This window comes from Vigna radiata, chromosome 8 (genome assembly GCF_000741045.1).
Source record: "Vigna radiata var. radiata cultivar VC1973A chromosome 8, Vradiata_ver6, whole genome shotgun sequence".
Taxonomy (NCBI): Eukaryota; Viridiplantae; Streptophyta; class Magnoliopsida; order Fabales; family Fabaceae; genus Vigna; species Vigna radiata.
This window is the reverse complement of record NC_028358.1, coordinates 821,213-839,326: the sequence shown is the minus strand read 5'-3', so window position 1 is coordinate 839,326 and position 18,114 is coordinate 821,213. Positions and strand designations below refer to the sequence as shown.

The 18,114-nt window shown below is 33.5% G+C and overlaps 1 protein-coding gene and 1 long non-coding RNA gene across 2 annotated transcripts; one reads left to right on the top strand and one right to left on the bottom strand.

Moving 5' to 3' along the window:
* Nucleotides 1-781: 781 nt before the first annotated feature.
* On the bottom strand, nucleotides 782-6,125 carry LOC106769870 (protein tas). Its single transcript, XM_014655654.2, has 8 exons — nucleotides 5,788-6,125; nucleotides 5,595-5,690; nucleotides 4,782-4,865; nucleotides 3,987-4,147; nucleotides 3,485-3,602; nucleotides 2,790-2,925; nucleotides 1,580-1,758; nucleotides 782-1,237 (listed from the first exon to the last, which is right to left on the bottom strand). Exons 1-8 carry the CDS (start codon nucleotides 6,028-6,030, stop codon nucleotides 998-1,000), a joined length of 1,257 nt encoding a protein of 418 aa, XP_014511140.1. The 5' UTR covers nucleotides 6,031-6,125; the 3' UTR covers nucleotides 782-997.
* Nucleotides 6,126-6,426: 301 nt separating this feature from the next.
* LOC111242367 lies at nucleotides 6,427-8,057 on the top strand. The gene is made up of 2 exons (XR_002669308.1): nucleotides 6,427-6,802; nucleotides 7,286-8,057. It is a non-coding gene; the product is annotated as an uncharacterized LOC111242367 (long non-coding RNA).
* The last annotated feature ends 10,057 nt before the right edge of the window (nucleotides 8,058-18,114 follow it).

Genomic DNA, 18,114 nt, shown 5'->3' with positions numbered 1-18,114 from the left:
ATTAAAATAAATTTTTTCATTTTTTTTGTAAATGAATTAAATTTAGTTTTGTAGTTTTTTAGATTTTATAATTAATTTTAGTTTTTAAATAAAAAGTATTGCTATTTAATAATTTTATGTAACGCGTACTTAGATATGTCATAATGTCACCTATGCTATTTGAAAATAGTTGTTGGGTTAATTTGTTTGACACATTCAACCTTACAATTTAACCGTGGATGAATTATTTAAAATTGAAGAGTCATAATCAATTAAAGACTTCCATCATTTACCAAAAAAATGTGAAACTCTTATTTTTAATTTTAAATTATAAAAAACATTTAAACTTTGATCATTCGAAGAATTCTATATATTCAATCGATCCAAATTTAAAGCAGAGTAAGTTCACTTTTTGCATAGTATATTGCATGGGACTCTTTGATCCATTTATGTAATTCAAAATGCCATGACCCCTCCAAATTTATTGATGTAAATTACATTAGGTAGTTTTTTTATCTTTTTTATAATGCATATTATTTAATCTTAATAAACAATCAAGCATAAAATTAAATATAATAAAGATTAAAAATACTTATAAAGATATTCTTTTGAAAATTTTAAATAAACTTACATTAAACATTATTATGATCTTTAACATTTCAATTAATACTCCAAAACTAATTCCCTTTTAAAAATTCAAACAAATAAACCTTTGTGTATGTATTAGAACATGTTAGTTTAACTACCTTACCAATAACTGTTGATAGTGTAAAATTCTTTACACAATGCATAGCCATTAATGTCTTGAACAAAACCACCCAATAACTTACTAGAGTCTTAAATTGTAAGGCCTGATAACATTTATGTAACTGAGGGAAGGAATACATCGGTTTTTATAAGTCCTAGTTTCAATGTATTGATTCAATATGCACTCTAGTTTTAATCATGACAAAAAGAATAGAGAAGAGAGGAATGGAGGAATATGTTGAATCAATGGTGAACTCGAGAGGTATAATGATCAAAAAATTGCAGGATCTTTGTATCTCTTGAAGATATCTTCAATATCTGCCATGACTGCTGCTGGTAAGGGTCTCTCAGTTGTTGTAAAAGCATCAATGTCCTCTTTTAGCTGGTCCACAGAGGTTGCACCAATAATTGAACTAGTCATGAATGGACGATCTCTTGCAAATCCAAGTGCAAGCTGAACAGGAGTTAGACCATGCTTTTTCGCTAACTCAAGATATTTTATAGTAGCTTCCTGAAATCCAGCAACAAAAATAGGTAGGTTCTTCAGTATTGTCACCATATTTTAGAACTTAGTCTTAAGACTATATGGATAAATTTTTCTGCAAACAATTATAGAAGAAAATGAAAAGATAATATGAATTAAATTTCTCATATAAGATCAAATACAATACATGTATGAACTTCAACAAAAGTTCTCTTATTTGGCTTTTCCAAAACTTCTGTGCATTAATTGATTTTTTAACTCACTGGTTCAATTTAGTTCATTTTCTCTTCTTTTCTGCTTTTACATCTATTTGCAGAGAATTTTACACAAACAGAACTAAAGTTCAAATACAAGAACTAGATGGTGTACCCTTGCCACTGATTTGTTATATCTTTCCATGTAACCGGGAAAGAGGTTCAACCTTCCTCTTTTTGAAGCTTCAGAGTTTATATCTATATATTTTCCTGTGAGTGATCCACCTCCAAGTGGGGAATAGGAGAGTAAGCCAATATTCCAATTCTTTGGATGACAAACTTCCACAAGATCAACTGCAAAAAAATAAAATAAAAATTAAAGGAATACAGAATTTAAAGAAGCTTACAAAAGGGAAAAAGTACAATCCCCCCGTCCAACTTTGAGTCATATATGCACTTTGATCCTCAAATCATGTCACCAATTTTTATTGCAAAGATTCAAGTTATCCCTTTCATCTTAGGTTCAAGTGCACTTAGGACTCGAGTTTGACAAATTTGACCACTTCTGTCAATAAAATTGGACGGAATGCCTAAAAGACTTTAAAAAACTTAAAAGCAAGAGTGAGTGCAACTTTTGTCTCTTTCGGACTCTTCACGAATAACAATGCATAAGGCGCTATGTGATTTGTAATGATCAGCGCAACTATTTGACAAAAATATTTATCAAGGCTACAGGAGGAGGAGCAGCAGCTTTGCAACACTAAGTCATATGAACGAGACTTTATTAGATAACTTTTCTGAATACTTGTACAAGGAAAAATCAAATGTGTTATTTCGTAAGATAAAATTAACTTTATTTTGCATAAACTCTACTATATTAGTTTCTCTAAAAGACGATTTCTAACTTGTATAAAAACTAATCTTAAAGAAAGTGAAATTTAAGTGTAATTCAACCTTAAACAAGTTTGGTAAGGTGAGATCTACAACACTCACCGATGTAATACTATTATTTGGCTATATCTGCTGTCGACGTAGAATTCCCAAGAAACTTCCTCAATTCCAACACTTAACATCTTGAATGTGAACCATGATGGGATCTGATAAAGGTGTGACGCGCAACAAACTTGGCTAAAATAAGATCTATACTATTTTAAGAAAATGGAATTTAATCTTAACTCAACCTCAAAAACAAGACTAGCTTAGTAAGATAAGACCCATCAATATATTATTTTTTGCCATATCTTTAATCAATATTGGATCTCCAACACTTATTACTTATTTTAGTTTAGGTGAATGTTTATTTGATTTGCTTTTTTTTTTTTCTTCTAAATGCTTTTGCTGAGAAAATTATCCATACAAGCCTTTGGCGAATGTCACAATCTCACCTTCAAAAAGACATCTCGCAAGCAAGCTATAGCTGTTTTGGATACTGACAATCTTTGGAAGGCCTTCAAATTTAGCTGCGTGGACGAACTCCATCACTCCATAAGAAGTCTCATTTGAAACACCTATGTAGCGTACCTATGATGCACACAGAAATCTCAAGAAACTGAATCCCGATCTCATGCACAAGAGAAGAAACATGACATTGTAATCAGAATATTAAAATTTCACGTTACAATTAGCACGAATTTCTTGGAAAAGTAAGCAGATGAGACAGTGAATCCTAGTTCGATTGAACAAGAAGGTGATGGGTTCAAGCTTCCAACCAAGAGACATACAATTGTCTGTTTTTATTTACAGGCTTGTAATAGGATGAGACATTGGCCAAATAACATAGCAAATTAGCCTACGAAAAGGGTATGGCCATTTCACCCCTCTCGTCTAATCAAAACTTTTGAGAGTCAAACTATTCTTTCTGCCATACCTCAACTTCATTTTCTCCGTAAAAAGTAACACGAAAATTAAGCAAAGAAAGATACAACTTACAAGCAAATATCAAAAATTTCACTTGGAATAAATATTTTTAGCAAATAAAAGAAGTGCTAAGCTTCTCCAAGCCCAAACCAGTAGAAATCATTAGAAATCCTTACACACCAGGAAAGCTGAAGAATAAAGTTAATTGATAGACATCAGTCACCTTTCCTTCATTGATAAGTTCTTGGAAGGCTTGCAACTGCTCAACAAATGGCACACTGGGTCTCCATTTTGAAGGATCATAAGTAAATTCACCAAATAGTGCAACATATCGATCTGGCCTATAATGAAGCAGCACACCGTATGTTCAAAAATCAATAGTTCAAAACCTTTTAGCTTTCAGTTTCAAGATGCAAGTAGGAGAATGCTTGCAACTTAATTTGTTTATATGATATATCACGTAAATATACAAACGCATAAAACTCCTGTCAATACTGATAATAAAGGTCACATTCTAGATGAAGTTGTTGTAGTAAAAACTAATACAAGTCTGATCCTATATCACTACTAATTTACAAAGATTCCTAAAACAATAAGAATCATTTTTAACAATGAAAAATATAAACAAGTTTCCCACGGATTTACACAAGTTCAAATTACATGCACAACTATAATGTAACGAAAAAGATAAGTGAGCCACAGATGTTCACGTTGTGTAAACTCACCAGTGAATTTGCAGCAAATCAATATAGTCAGTGCCAAGGCGCTTAAGGCTTTTTTCCACACTTTCTCTGATATTTTCGGCATCAACCCGCAAAACCTTTGCATTCTCACGCACGTAACTCGACCTCTCAGAATAACCACATACTTTTGTAGCCAAAATAATCTATTCACAGAGATATTTCACAAATGGTTTCAAATTCTTAAGAGTGGACTCAGCAAAATCCATCCAAAACAGTTGAAAGCCAATTCTCAGAGTCAGTCCATCATCATATATAGCAAAATTATGAGGCACTGATACGATAAGTGTATTAGATACTATGCTAATAACAAGATAGGATAGATACAATGACAGAAATGGATTGAAAAATATATAAAATTTCTTAAAACATAATAGATATACAATTGCAATCACACGGATCTAAATTAAAATCATATTTGTTAGACATTATTGTTTAAATAAAAGATTATAAACTTTTGTCAGTCATAAAATTATCAGCACTTCATCAATGGATAATGTATTTTAGAGCGTCGGATACAAATATGTGATATAGATTGAATATCACGGCATCATAGTGGCAAATCGAGCAAAAGTAAAATTCGTTTCAATGAGCATTTTTTCTCAATGCAAAACCGACTAACCAAAGGCTTCGTACGCTTACAAACAAGACACTCTAACTTTAGTAGCACTATTTCACATTGAAAGCAATCATGAAATATTACTCTGAACTTTTAACAGACCCTGTCTCCAAAACTCATAGAAAAGCAGCATAGACAGTTGAAAAATGAGCATTCAATACCTTGTCACGAGGTTGAGACTTGAGCCAACTACCAATATAGAGATCAGTTCTTCCTTGTGTCTCTTTCTTCATTGGAATTGGGTACTGCAATCAAATACCACCGGCTCATTATGAAATGGCAATGATAATGATTGGGTCCTTTTGCAATCAAATAGTGAATCTTGCATAATATCAAAACATCATATCATATTTGAAAAATACTAAATTAACTAACTATATAGAGAGATAGACCGTGAGAGATGGGAAGAGTTAATCAGGGTCATAGAATCATAAATCATAGTCCAAATTATTTTACTCTTAATCATCCATATGATTGTAAAAAAAATTACTTAAGTAGTCCTAAAATTCCATGTTAAGTAATCCTTCAAATATCAAAAAATCCTTAAAATTTGTTGCAAAGTCTCTTTAGTAGTTTTCATCTCTAGCTTGCCTTAATTGTGAACTCTTTGGAATTGTCTTAATTCTGACATGAATTAGAGATGACTTAATTGAAGTTTATTGAGCTTGGCCAATCTCATTCTACAAACTAATTTTGTAAAGTTGAGTGGGTTGAGAGGTCAAATTCTAAGAAAAATTATCTCTGTAATCCATCAATCATAGTTTGGTTTCCTTAAGTTTCTAACATTTCCTCTCTAAACAATCCATTCGATCATATCTTCTACGTTAGTTGATTTCTTCAACACTGTCATAAACCATCTCAAAGGGGGGAAATCAATTAAATGGAAATAAATTACAAAAAAAAAATTGAAACACTTCAGCAACATCTAAACACACATGGCAAATACAGATAAAGATTGGAAGAACAAATCTTACAGCCTCGGCAGTATCGAGAGCGTTAATGCCGCGGTCAAACGCGTAATTAAGAATGTCGTGAGCTTCTTTCTCCGTGTTCTGCTCCCCAAAGGTCATCTGAAATCAACAACGTCGTACCAACCAAAATGAAAACAAACGAAGGAATAACAATGTCGTTCCTTTTTTCTTTAATGTACGAGAAAATATGACTTACAGTACCAAGAGTGATTTCGCTGATGTTGAGGTCGGAGTCTCCTAGCTTCCTATACTGCAACGGCTGGTTGTTGAGGGCACAAAACAGAGGCCAAACACTTGCACTGCTCTTCTTCTTAGTGTTTCTTGGAAGGGTGAAAGAGCGAAGAAGGGGCAATGGTGATTTGAGAGGGTGACAAAGAGAGTGGTTTTGACATGATGAAGAAGAAGAAGCAGCAGCAATGAAGGAATTGAGAGAGGCCATGTCTGAGCTTATCCTTTGCACAGACTCTGCTCACTGTAGAAGTGCAGCAGAGACGAACATAAATCACCACAAAGATATCTTCATTTCTACAGAAGTAGGTGGGTCCACACCGCTTAAATATTTTTTTCTTTAACTTCTTAATTTTATAGTAAGCTTAATTACACTCTGAATTGTGTCATTGTGTGATTTGTTTCGTTTCTAAAAAGTTTTAATATTATTTTTAAATTTATATTTAAAAAGTTATCGATATTAAAACAATAACAATACTTTGACACGCCAAATAAAATCTACATTCAAATGACACGGTTTGGGTCCCACATCAATGAATCTTCATTAAGGGTAATATTGGGAGAAAAAAAGCAAGATTTTTTATTCTTCTTTCCATAATAACTAAGCTTTCTTGTATTTTCTTTTCTTCTTCTTTCTCACTTCGAAAGCCCTCCCCTTTATGTCTTTCTCTCATCCATTGAGCCGAAACTCATATTCTTCTATCCATAGTTACAAGCCTTCTTCTATTTTTGTTTCTCTTATTGTTCGATTGTGGATGTTGGTGATTTATTTATAATTATGGGTGTTTATCATTTTGTTGGATTTAGGGTTTTCTAATTTTTGTTGGATTGTGGCTGTATATGGTTCATTGTTCATGTCTTTAGAAACAAATTTCCTGCTTCCACTTTTATCGGTCCTTATTCAGTGTCATTTATATTTTTCGTTGTTATTTGGATATTTTGGAGCGACCTACATTCCATGGCTCCAGATTTGTTTTAACAAAGTAAGTATTAGTATTCGAAATGTATTATGTTGTTTTGATGTAAAAGAGAAAAAAAAAACTTGACAATAAGGTGCAGTAACTGGTTTTTCCTTCAACATTATGTGGTTAGTTATTAAGTTGGTTCTGTACAACTCAAGAAATGCTTAATATGGATATAAGGGGTCAAAGGTTCTGAATTTTTGGACTATGATCACTGTATAAAATTCTCCAAGTCTGTCAATCAAAGATTGTGAAGTCCAAAAATTGTTAAAAACTTGACAAGTGTAATAAGGAGAGGTTATTGGAATTCTGTGATGTGCTTGACATAATAGTTATGCTATATATGACTATTCTTTCACCTATTTTTTATGCTTGCTTCACTGTTTATGTGACTAGAAAAGTGTTGTCAGTTTAAATCAATTTCTATGTTAAACTGGAGTGTGATTCTCGCTTTAACGTGATTAATTTAAATGTTCATGATGATGATGATGATTTTCTTTGAAGGTCCAATTCTATTCTCTGACCGAGGATCTGATGCAACTAATCACACTATAATCTTGGAGCTTGAATCGCAAGCTTAGAAGATGACAAATACTTGCCTTCCACCTGACACATCAGAGGACAATGATTCCTAGAATTTGAATTATTGAGAAACCACACCATCCTACTTTATTTGCCATTTCCAAGTCTAGCACACTTTCATTTGTGGAAGCCTAAAATAAAAGTTTTCAAGTGTTGGTATCATTGAGAAAATAACACTTCAAAGAAGATTATCAGAGACATCGAACTCTTTAAAGTATATATGGAGGCTCCATTGAAGTTTAATTTTCTTATGAGTAGGAAATTTTCAACTGATATTTTATTTAACTCTCTCCTGTAAAATAGTGGGGAAGAAGTAAAGAAGAACTATTCTTAGCAAAAGGCTAGAAAATGTTGTAAGGTATGAGAAAACAACTGATAGTATCATAACTTTGTGTTTTGCCATTTTGGCACAGGTAGTCTTGGTTCCAGGGAGTGCATGTGGAGATGATTCTTTGTTCCGCATTTGTTATGCAGAATCCCTTACTATCCTACATGCAGATGTAGAAAGAATAAACAAGGAAATTGTAATGGGATGTTCCCAAGTATTAGACATTTAAACAGTGTTACTGTGATCAAAATAGCAAGTTATGTTCATTGAAATATAGTACTTCATTAGGTGATTTATGAGTTACTGTTATCTAATCCAAGCTTGTACTTAAAGTAAGTAGTTTCAATCACTGTAATTTTCTTTTTATTAGCTTAGCATTTACTATGAAAGGGAAAAATGTATTGTTATTATATAACTTAGAGTTATAACGAAAAGTGAATAATTAAAAGTAAGAGGAATAAGTTAACATTCAACCGCTTCTAAAACGGTAATGAAAGAGAATCACAAAGAACATTCTTAAAAGTAAATATAAAATAATGGCAATTCATTTAACCTTGTGCTTCATCATAGATAAATAAAAACTAAAAAAGTTTTGAGTCAATGCTGTAAAACACTTGATTTTTTCCTACAGTAAGTGGTAATTCCTTTCAAAATTTGTAGTTGGTTGTGACAGACATTTTGTACAACAATAAATTGATCAACTTGATTTCAATTGCTTTGATATCAAAAGTTTAGTAAGCACTTTATGTGCATCACGTGATGTGGTTATTTGTAGAAAATGTTTTGTAAAAGAATAAAAGTGGTTTAATTCAATATCAATCATCACATTTCTTTGGTGTAGTAAGTGGTTATCTACATAGTCTTATGTGGTTATTTCTGATAGAGGTTTTATACAACAATAAAAGTGGTTTAATTCAATATCAATCATCACATTTCTTAGGTGCAGTAAGTGGTTATCTACTAAGTCCTATGTGGTTATTTCTGAAAGAGGTTTTGTACAACAATAAAAGTGGTTTAATTTAATATTCATCATCACATTTCTTAGGTGCAATAAGTGATTATCTACTAAGTCCTATGTGGTTATTTCTGAGAGAGGTTTTATACAACAATAAAAATGGTTTAATTCAATATCAATCATCACATTTCTTAGGTGTAGTAAGTGGTTATCTACTAAGTCCTATGTGGTTATTTTTGATAGAGGTTTTGTACAACAATAAAAGTGGTTTAATTTAATATCCATCATCACATTTCTTAGGTGCAATAAGTGGTTATCTACTAAGTTCTATGTGGTTATTTCTGATAGAGGTTTTGTACAACAATAAAAATGGTTTAATTCAATATCAATCATCACATTTCTTAGGTGTAGTAAGTGGTCATCTACTAAGTCCTATGTGGTTATTTCTGAAAGAGGTTTTGTACAACAATAATAAAAGTGGTTTAATTCAATATCAATCATCACATTTCTCAGGTGCAATAAGTGGTTATCTACTAAGTCCTATGTGGTTGTTTCTGATAGAGGTTTTGTACAACAATAAAAGTGGTTTAATTCAATATCAATCATCATATTTCTTAGGTGCAGTATGTGGTTATCTACTAAGTCCTATGTGGTTATTTGTGAAAGAGGTTTTGAACAAGAATAAAGGTGGTTTAATTTAATATCAATCATCACATTTCTTTGGTGCAGTAAATGGTTATTTATCAAGTCTTATATGGTTATTTCTGAAAAAGGTTTTGTACAAGTTGTTTAATTCAATATCAATAAGTTCAATACTAATGATCACATTTCTTTGATAAAGTAGGTGGTTATATAATAAGTGTTACGTGACTTTTTACTAAATTGCTTATGAACAATTTTCTTATGATTTGTTAAGATACGTTTCAACAAATTCATTGTTGCACTAAGTGGTTATCTACTCATTCCTATGTGGTTATTTCTGAAAAGAGTTCTGTACAACAATAAAAGTGGTTAAATTCAATATCCATCATCATATTTCTTTGTTGCAGTAAATGGTTATATAGTAAATGTTATGTGATTTTTTACTCAATTTCTTTGGTACAATAAGTGATTATATCAAGTTCATCCATGAACCATCACCTTCTCCAGTAAATGTAGAGACTACTATATGGTTGACATCCTATAACCAAACTTATATTTTAAACCATGAAACATTTTATATTGAATCATAAGATTCATAAACATTAAATAGTACAACATATTCTTCATTGCACAAAGTAAACAACCTGAAAACCAATGAAAACCAATAACAAAAATTGAATCTTAATCAATCATATTTCATGGACATCGTGTTCAATATGTACATCAATCAAGTCATATTGACCTTCTATTACAACTTCTTCCCCTTCTTCAGGGTATTCAACTTGTTCATGTTCTCCTATTTCATGACTTCATCATTGCCTATAACATCCCACATTTCTTCATTATTGTACTTTGATGAACATTTTCTTTGTGTAATACCCACTTACAAACCATCTGTTGTCGCAAAAGTTGTAATTGTTCCTGCAATAACATTATTGTTATTAAATATTCCAATGAAAAACCTCTTATCATAAACCACTTAGGATAGGTATTGATATCACCTCAGAATATGAATTTGAGTTTAACTCAATCCCTTAAACCCGGGTTACAAGCAAGAGCTGCCCTTTACTTACATAAACCTTTTCAACCTTTTCTATAATCAAAATGGGACTTGAGTTTCCTCAATATTAAATAAGATCACAAGGTTAGTTATTAAGTGGTCAACTATTACCTTTGTTGTGATATCATCAGAACATGAGGCCAGTAATGAACCAGTGGGATCCCATTTGACACAATTAACTTCACCCTGAAAATGTAGTAAGGTCATTAGCATATGTGATTTAAAGAAATATCTCAGGCTATTCCTTTATGAACACTCCACAGATAAAATTCGGTAATAAATAAAAAACATATTTTACAATACACACAAACAAATATTTTTAAGTTGTGAAGAATGCAGGGGATGAATCCTTCCTCACAATACACGCTTATAGCATAGTTGCAAAAATAAGAACTCGTGTACAAACCTGATGTCCTGCAAAAGTCTTTATTAGGGCAGGTTTCACCAATTTTGCAAACATATATCATATTGTCGGTGGAACTAGTGGCAAAAGACACATTGTTGCCCGAATCAACATCAAGTGTGGGACCTAAACATCATATCAATCCTGAATTAAACAATCATTCATAAATATGGTAGAGAAAACTCTAACTAAAAGCTCTTTTTATAGAATTTTCCCTTCATTGCACATTCACACCTGAATGAAATTAGAATTTTTGTTTTCATTCCTCTACTTTCACATCCCACACAATTGCAGTTTGATCACAACTTCTAGTGAGGAGATAATCGCATTTCTTATTCCACTTTAGGGAGAATATTGGTCCCTTGTGTTTGCTTAACGTACTCAGTTCACCTAATCATAGATAGCAAGAATCAAAACACCTAAAGAAAATTGAAATACACCCAGAGTCTATTTAAATAAATCAGAAGTAGAATTCAATGTTTTTCCAAATAGGATGAATGCAATTATAAAAATCCATAGAGGATTCTCTGGGAAAGACAGTTGGAAGACACATTAAAAGATATTTGCATATTCAGACATGGACAAACTATTAAGTTGTAAGACAAAAGCATGATATCCTTATCACTCAAATCAATCCGTTTGGCATTTATTAAAACAATTCTGTGAAATAAAAAACATTACATACGATTCATGTTCCTCTGCAATCATTTTGGATAGGGAAAATAACAATTGTTTCACCAAGCAACCCACACTGCCATTAGAGATATTGTTATAGAATATATAGTCAACTATATTTTAATTAGTTTAGAATAATCAATTTCTAGTTACTAAGAAAGGGATAGTATTCTGTGAGCTATCAGCTTAGATTACTCTCCAATATAATGTAATAAATAACTAGTTAATCTCCAAGGCAACTTCTAGTTCTTTTATCTCGTCAATTAAAATTCCTTAAAAGAGAATATAAGGATACAAAAGAATGACCTATCATTAGTAGTCCAAATTCTTGCTTGCCCATCATATGAACCAGTTGTAAGAAGAGTCCCCTCCCCCTATAAATCAGCCAGATTTAACTCTTCATAAGGTGTAAATCACTAGCAAATATTACAGATAATAATCTTAAAAACAATCTCTGTATATTGTGAGAAAAAAAGTTACAGAAACAACAGTACTTTATGGAAAATTTTAAATTCTACCTATTGCCTTGATTTTTAACAAATATCTTCCCACTGTTCTCATAACCAAAACACCACCACGACCAATCAAGTTCTTACATGAAAAATTATCAGTGTCTTTCTGAAGCTCTCCAATTTTTAACCAAATCAACCTCGTATTACGCCTCAATCTACGTGCCTACACAGTTCTTCCTCAGGGTCAAAATCAAACTGAAAAGTCTCAAGCTTTTTCCTCCTGTGCTTCCTGTCGCACCACACATAAAGCCCCAACAGAGAAGACATCACCAGCAAAGTCACCCCAGTTCCCGTCAACCCAAAAACAAGATCCTAGTGACTCTTTCCCCCAGAACCCCCCGTGAATAAACCAAAATGCTAAAATATCACATACAAAAACTACAAAAGCTACGAGAGAAAAAAAATTCAAAACCCCTACCTCAAAGCTACACACGACAGACGCGAGAAAAATCGAAACGCCAAATGAAATCTTCCACAACCCTCAACTTCACAGCCACCAAAGCCTCCACAACCAACGATTGAACCACTCAAATACAAAAATGGCAAACAACTGCACAAATGAAGAACGATGGAGAAGGTTTTTTCAAACAAAACCTAAATGGGATTTTGGACTGAGAATCCAAACAAGACCAAAACCTTTATTTGCATTTTTCCACTTTTACCCTCGATCAGAAACAATTTTTTTTTAAAAAAACTGACATGGACCGTGTTAAATGAGTGTAAGTGACACGTAGGCGTGTCAAGGTACCGCTACTCATATTAAAAATGTGGTGATAGAGTAAAAGATATCGTATACATATAAAAATTTATAATTATACAATAAAGATGTTCAGAGGTTCAGAAGATGTATGTACGGAGAATTCAAATAATTTGACAAAAAATATTTGGATAACTCAATCAAGTGCACGAAGAACTTAAACAGCTCAACGATAGTTTGCTAAAATTCATGAATAAATAGTTCAACTAGATATTTAAAGAGTTCAGCAAGTCAGGTCAAATTATCTGAACTTTTTACTAAACTATCTTAATTCTTAACAAGCTAATTGGGTTTCTTACCAAGCTATTTGATTTCTTTATGCATTTTACCGAACTCTAGAGATGTCTTGCGGAGCTATATGACATCCCTATGCATTTTACCGAGCTCTCCATATGTCTATCCGAGCTATTTTAGTTCTTCATGCACTTAGTCGAACTCTCTGAATGTTTATTGAGTTCTCCATGTGCTTAGTTGAACTGTGCGGTTATCTTACAGACCTCTTCAGTGGATGATAACGATTGATTTAACATGTTTGTGTGTGTATATTTTGTGAACAAATCAACTCCTTCGTAGTTTTTACCTTGTTTTATCCTCAAGTTTAGTGTGTTTCTAGTTTTCTTGTGTTTTATTTAGTATATGCTTGTTTTTACCTCTAATCTTTTTGTTTGAGTGTGTGAAACAAATGAATAGGAAGCAATTCTAGTGGAGGAAACAAGCAAGAACTCAAGGGAACATGTTTTGAGACAAGAAAATATCAATTTGAAGCAAATACTCACGTTGGACGCCTTTGGAGCAAGCAGATCTGCAAAGGAAAAGAAAAAGATGCAATGCTGAAAAATCAGGTCTGGACCCCCAAAAGGGGGTTGAGCGCCCCAAAAGGTGGTTGAAGCGCCATTTAACAGTTCACTACAAATCTCATGCTTGGGCGCCCCGGAAGGGGGCTGGACGCGACTTTTGCTTATGTGTCTGTCGCAACCAGAATCGCGACGGGACGACAATCCAAAGAGAAAAAATAGTTAAAAAAAGTTTTGGAGTCGCCACCATAGTTTATTCTGGAAAACTATGGAAAAACCATCAAAAGGATAAGGCTTAGTTTATGAAAACCAAAGATTGGGTTCGGGAGTCGGTTACGTGTAGGGAAGGTATTAGCACCCTACAACGCCTGCCCGAAGGCAGTACCTTTAATCAAATGCGCGAATTTAATGTGGTTTGCAAAATGTTTGACTATCCCAAGAACAACAAAATAAAGAAACAAAAATATTTTTTAGGTTTTTTGAGCCCGACAAGGATTGACCTTGCTCCTACGTATTCTCAGTCATACTGAGAAATCAGGGTTACGTAGTTCTTTCTGAAAGATTGATTGTTTGAAGATGTTTTCAGTTTTTTTTTTTTTTTGAAGATTTCTATATTTTTTGGTATTTTTATATAGAAAGAGAAAAGGTTTTTAGCACAAGGCCTACGCGAGCGGTCGTACGTGTGCTTAAACCCTTTCAAAACATTTTTATTTGTTTTTAATTTTTAAAAGAAAAGGGGAAAAGGTTTTCAGCACAAGGCCTACGCGAGCGGTCGCACGTGTGCTTAAACCCTTTCAAAACATTTTTATTTGATTTTTAATTTTTTAAAAGAAAAGGGAAAAGATTTTCAGCACAAGGCCTACGCGAGCGGTCGCACGTGTGCTTAAACCCTTTCAAAATATTTTTATTGATTTTGAATTTTTAAAAGAAAAGGGAAAAGGTTTTCAGCACAAGGCCTACGCGAGCGGTCGCACGTGTGCTTAAACCCTTTCAAAATATTTTTATTTGATTTTTAATTTTTGTAAAAAGAAAAGGAAAAGGTTTTCCGCACAAGGCCTACGCGAGCGGTCGCACGTGTGCTTGAACCTTTTCAAAATATTTTTAATTGATTTTTAATTTTTGTAAAAGAAAAGGAAAAGGTTTTCCGCACAAGGCCTACGCGAGCGGTCGCACGTGTGCTTGAATCTTTTCAAAATATTTTTAATTGATTTTTAATTTTTTATGATTTTTATATTTTTATTTTTATTAGCAAAGAGATATAACAACGCACAATAATAAAAAAAAAAATTGCCAAAGTTAAAGAAATAAAAAACAAAGAAAATAATAAAAAAAAATACAGTCCAAGCCCAATAAGAATAGGGGTGCAGAGATTAAAACCGGGGGTGCAGTCCGAAATAATGTGTTCTGGCCCAACTCTTTCTTTGTCTTGTTTGCAGAAATGGAGTGGTGGTGTGAATAGAGAACGGGAGGTGACAGGAAGAGAGTCTGAAGTCCAATGGCCAGGCCCAAACCCTCTTTTCTTGTTTGCAGAAATGGAGTGGTGGTGCGAATAGAGAACAGGAGGTGACAGGCAGAGAGTCCGAAGTCCAATGGCCAGGCCCAAACCCTCTTTTATTGTTTGGCAGAAAGGAAATGGAGGTGCGAATAGTAACGGCGCGGTGGCAGGCAGAGAAATCGTACTCGAGCCCAAAGCCTTTTGTATGCAGGTAGGGAATGGGGTGTGAATAGGATTGCAGGTGATGGCAAAGAGAACGCGTCCCAATACCCAGGCCCAAATCATCTTAACCCTAACAGAAATTAGGGGTTTCCCAAATTTCATTTCATTTCTCCATTTGCTCGTTCAGTATCAAAGAGACATAGGTCTCTTACTCTGAGCAGAACCCTAACCCTAAGGGAAATCAACTCCACCACTTCACGCACTCACTACACCTCGAACTGAACGGCCACTGCGTTACCATTGCCTTCGCCGAAGTAGCCACCGCCTTTCGCGCCGGACCACCGTCCCGTTCGGTCCACCAAGGATATCGCCGGTGACGCCTACGCTACCAACTGTCGCGGCTCTCTCCCTCAGACCAGAGCTTTCGTTGACGAAGCGGGTCACCACCACTCTGCCTCGACTCGCCGGCGACAACTGGTGCTGCCGGAACAAACGACGTCAAGCCACGGCGTCGCTGCTTTCCCTCTTCCCCTTCTTCTCTTCACGCGAGAACAAAATCCTCACCGTCGAGGCCTCCGCTCACCATCGAGCCCTCCCCACCTCCATTGCGTCGCCGCCAGTGCCACTGCCTTCGTACTAGTCGCCGCAAGCCGCCGCCCAAGGCGACGCCAAGCGACGCCGATCAAGCTCTCTTTTCCACTCTTATCTCTGTTTTGATCAAATATCAACCTTCTCTTTTTGGTTCTGTGTTTTTGGTGATGTTGCTTATTGTAGGATGAAATTGGAGTTGGAGGTCAGGAATTGAGGGAATGGGTTCTTCCCTGTTTTGCTTTGTTTTCTGTTTCCGTGTTATGGAGGAGGTGATGGCTAGCTACATGGAGATTGTGTGTGATGATGGGAAGCGTGTTGAAGGTGGAGGTTAATTTTTGTCTCTCTGTTTTTGGTTTGAATGCCGGAAAAAAATAGTTGAAAAAGAGGATAGAAATGAAGATTTGATGGAGATGAATATGATTGGGAAATGGTTTGAGATATCCATCCGAAGCGTGATGGAGATGGAGGTCAATTTTATTTTTTTTAGAGCAGAGGGATGGTATGCGTGATCAATTGTTAGTTGGGGTGTCCGCGCTGGGCTGGAGAGGAAAAGATTGTGTATGTGTTGCCTGTTTGGTATATCAGAATGATGGTATCTGTGTGTGTGTGAGAAAAACTCCTCCTTCCATTGTACGGGTTGAAGATCATATTCGTTAATNCCTTGATGATTGAAGAAATAACAAATCAATGGCCTTGCCAAAAACCAAAAACACTGTTGGATCTTGTATCAGAAAACCGAAATTGATGATGATCTTGGGGAATCATATTCTGTTGCCTCAACCGTATTTTTTTTTTTTTTTTTTTAAAAAAATGTGCTTATGATGGTGCATCATCTTCGTTCTTTTTCCTTTCTACTTTACGTAATCATTTTTCTTCTCTTTTTTTCTTTCGTTTTCCTTTTCTTTTTTCATTTTTCTTTTACTTTTTTTTCTTTTTTTTTTCTTTCTTTTTTTTCTTTTTATTTTTTCTCTTTTTTTTCAAAAGAATATATAAAAGAAATAAATTCAAATAAGATAATAAAATAAAAAACTAAATCAAAGTAAACTAAAAATAAAAATAATTAAACAAAATAACATACAAAAAAATAAATCCTGTTAAACATGGGTCTCGCGATTTTTTGGGGATTCTTCTCCTCCTACATTTCATTCTTCACCTAGAGAGATTGGGAGAGGCCCTTGGAGGCTGTTTGGAGTGTTGGGAAGCTCTCCTACTCCTCCTTGGGTCTTCAAGCTTTATCAATGGTGATTTTGCCCCTTTTGGGTTGAGGAAGAAGATGGGTCACAGATTGGAAATGGAGATGTGAAAGGGAGGCACAAATGGAGCATGAAGCAGCTGTCAGGAACCTTGGGAAAGGTTGTGCATCTTTTCTTTAGTTCTAATTTCTTCCCTATCTCTTCAATTTTGTAGAACCCTAAGTTCTCCACTATGGAGGGTTTTTCCTATTTGTTAAGACTAGTTGTAAAACATAGAATTCTTATGTATTTTGTGATGTTAATAAATTCATATTAGTATTCAATTTCTATGCTTAATGTTTTCTTTGAATTGATCACCCATGCATTAATTTTTGTTCTTGATGTTTTGAGAAATATGATTGAACCTAGAATTAAAATTGAATAGCTATTGAAACATCTAAACTTTTCTTTAAAATCATAATCATTTCAAAACAAAATCATGGCTTAAAATTTTAGATTTTCAAACATATCATTCATCCAATCCTTCACAAATTCACTCATCAAGTTCATTTATGTACTTAGTGATTTACTCTTAAAAGCATATTGAGTCAACGAATAAATAGTTTGTCCAACAGCAAAAACAACTTTAATATTAAAATAACTTAATCACACTAATTTTAAATCACTTTCAATTCTAAAATATCATTTTTTTGAGTCTTTGTCTATTTTTATTTTAATTTATTAATCAACCTATTATTTTGTAATTTATTGATGAATATCCATTCATTTGTGTTAAAATAACTTTGATCAACAACTTTTAAGAAATTAAAAAAGTAAAAAATTAATTAATGGGTTAAAAATTTAAAGATGAAATAATAATATATTATCTCATTGACAATAAAATCAAACAGATATTTAAAAAAATATATATTTAATAAAACAAAATCTTTTATTAAAAATTTGATTAAAAATACCTAAAGAAGTTATAAGTTATTTAAAATTTAATTAAATTTGATTTTTTATATGTTTATTATGATAAAAACAATAGTTTTTTTTTAAAAAAAAAATACTTGGTAAGAAAATCTTACCTAATAAATAAAATAAAATAAAATGTAAAAATTTTGCAGTCACTTCAAAATAATGAAGTGGTGGGTGCTGTTATGGTTCTGTGACAAATGAGCCTGTAACCATGTCTACCTACAATC

Excerpts from the sequence above, each read along its gene's own strand:
- LOC106769870 (XM_014655654.2), bottom strand. The coding sequence starts at position 6,030 with ATGGCCTCTCTCAATTCCTTCATTGCTGCTGCTTCTTCTTCTTCATCA. Across the intron at positions 5,691-5,787 it reads GCGAAATCACTCTTGGTACT|ATGACCTTTGGGGAGCAGAA; the intron begins GTAAGTCATATT and ends TGTTGATTTCAG. Across the intron at positions 2,926-3,484 it reads AACTTATCAATGAAGGAAAG|GTACGCTACATAGGTGTTTC; the intron begins GTGACTGATGTC and ends TGTGCATCATAG.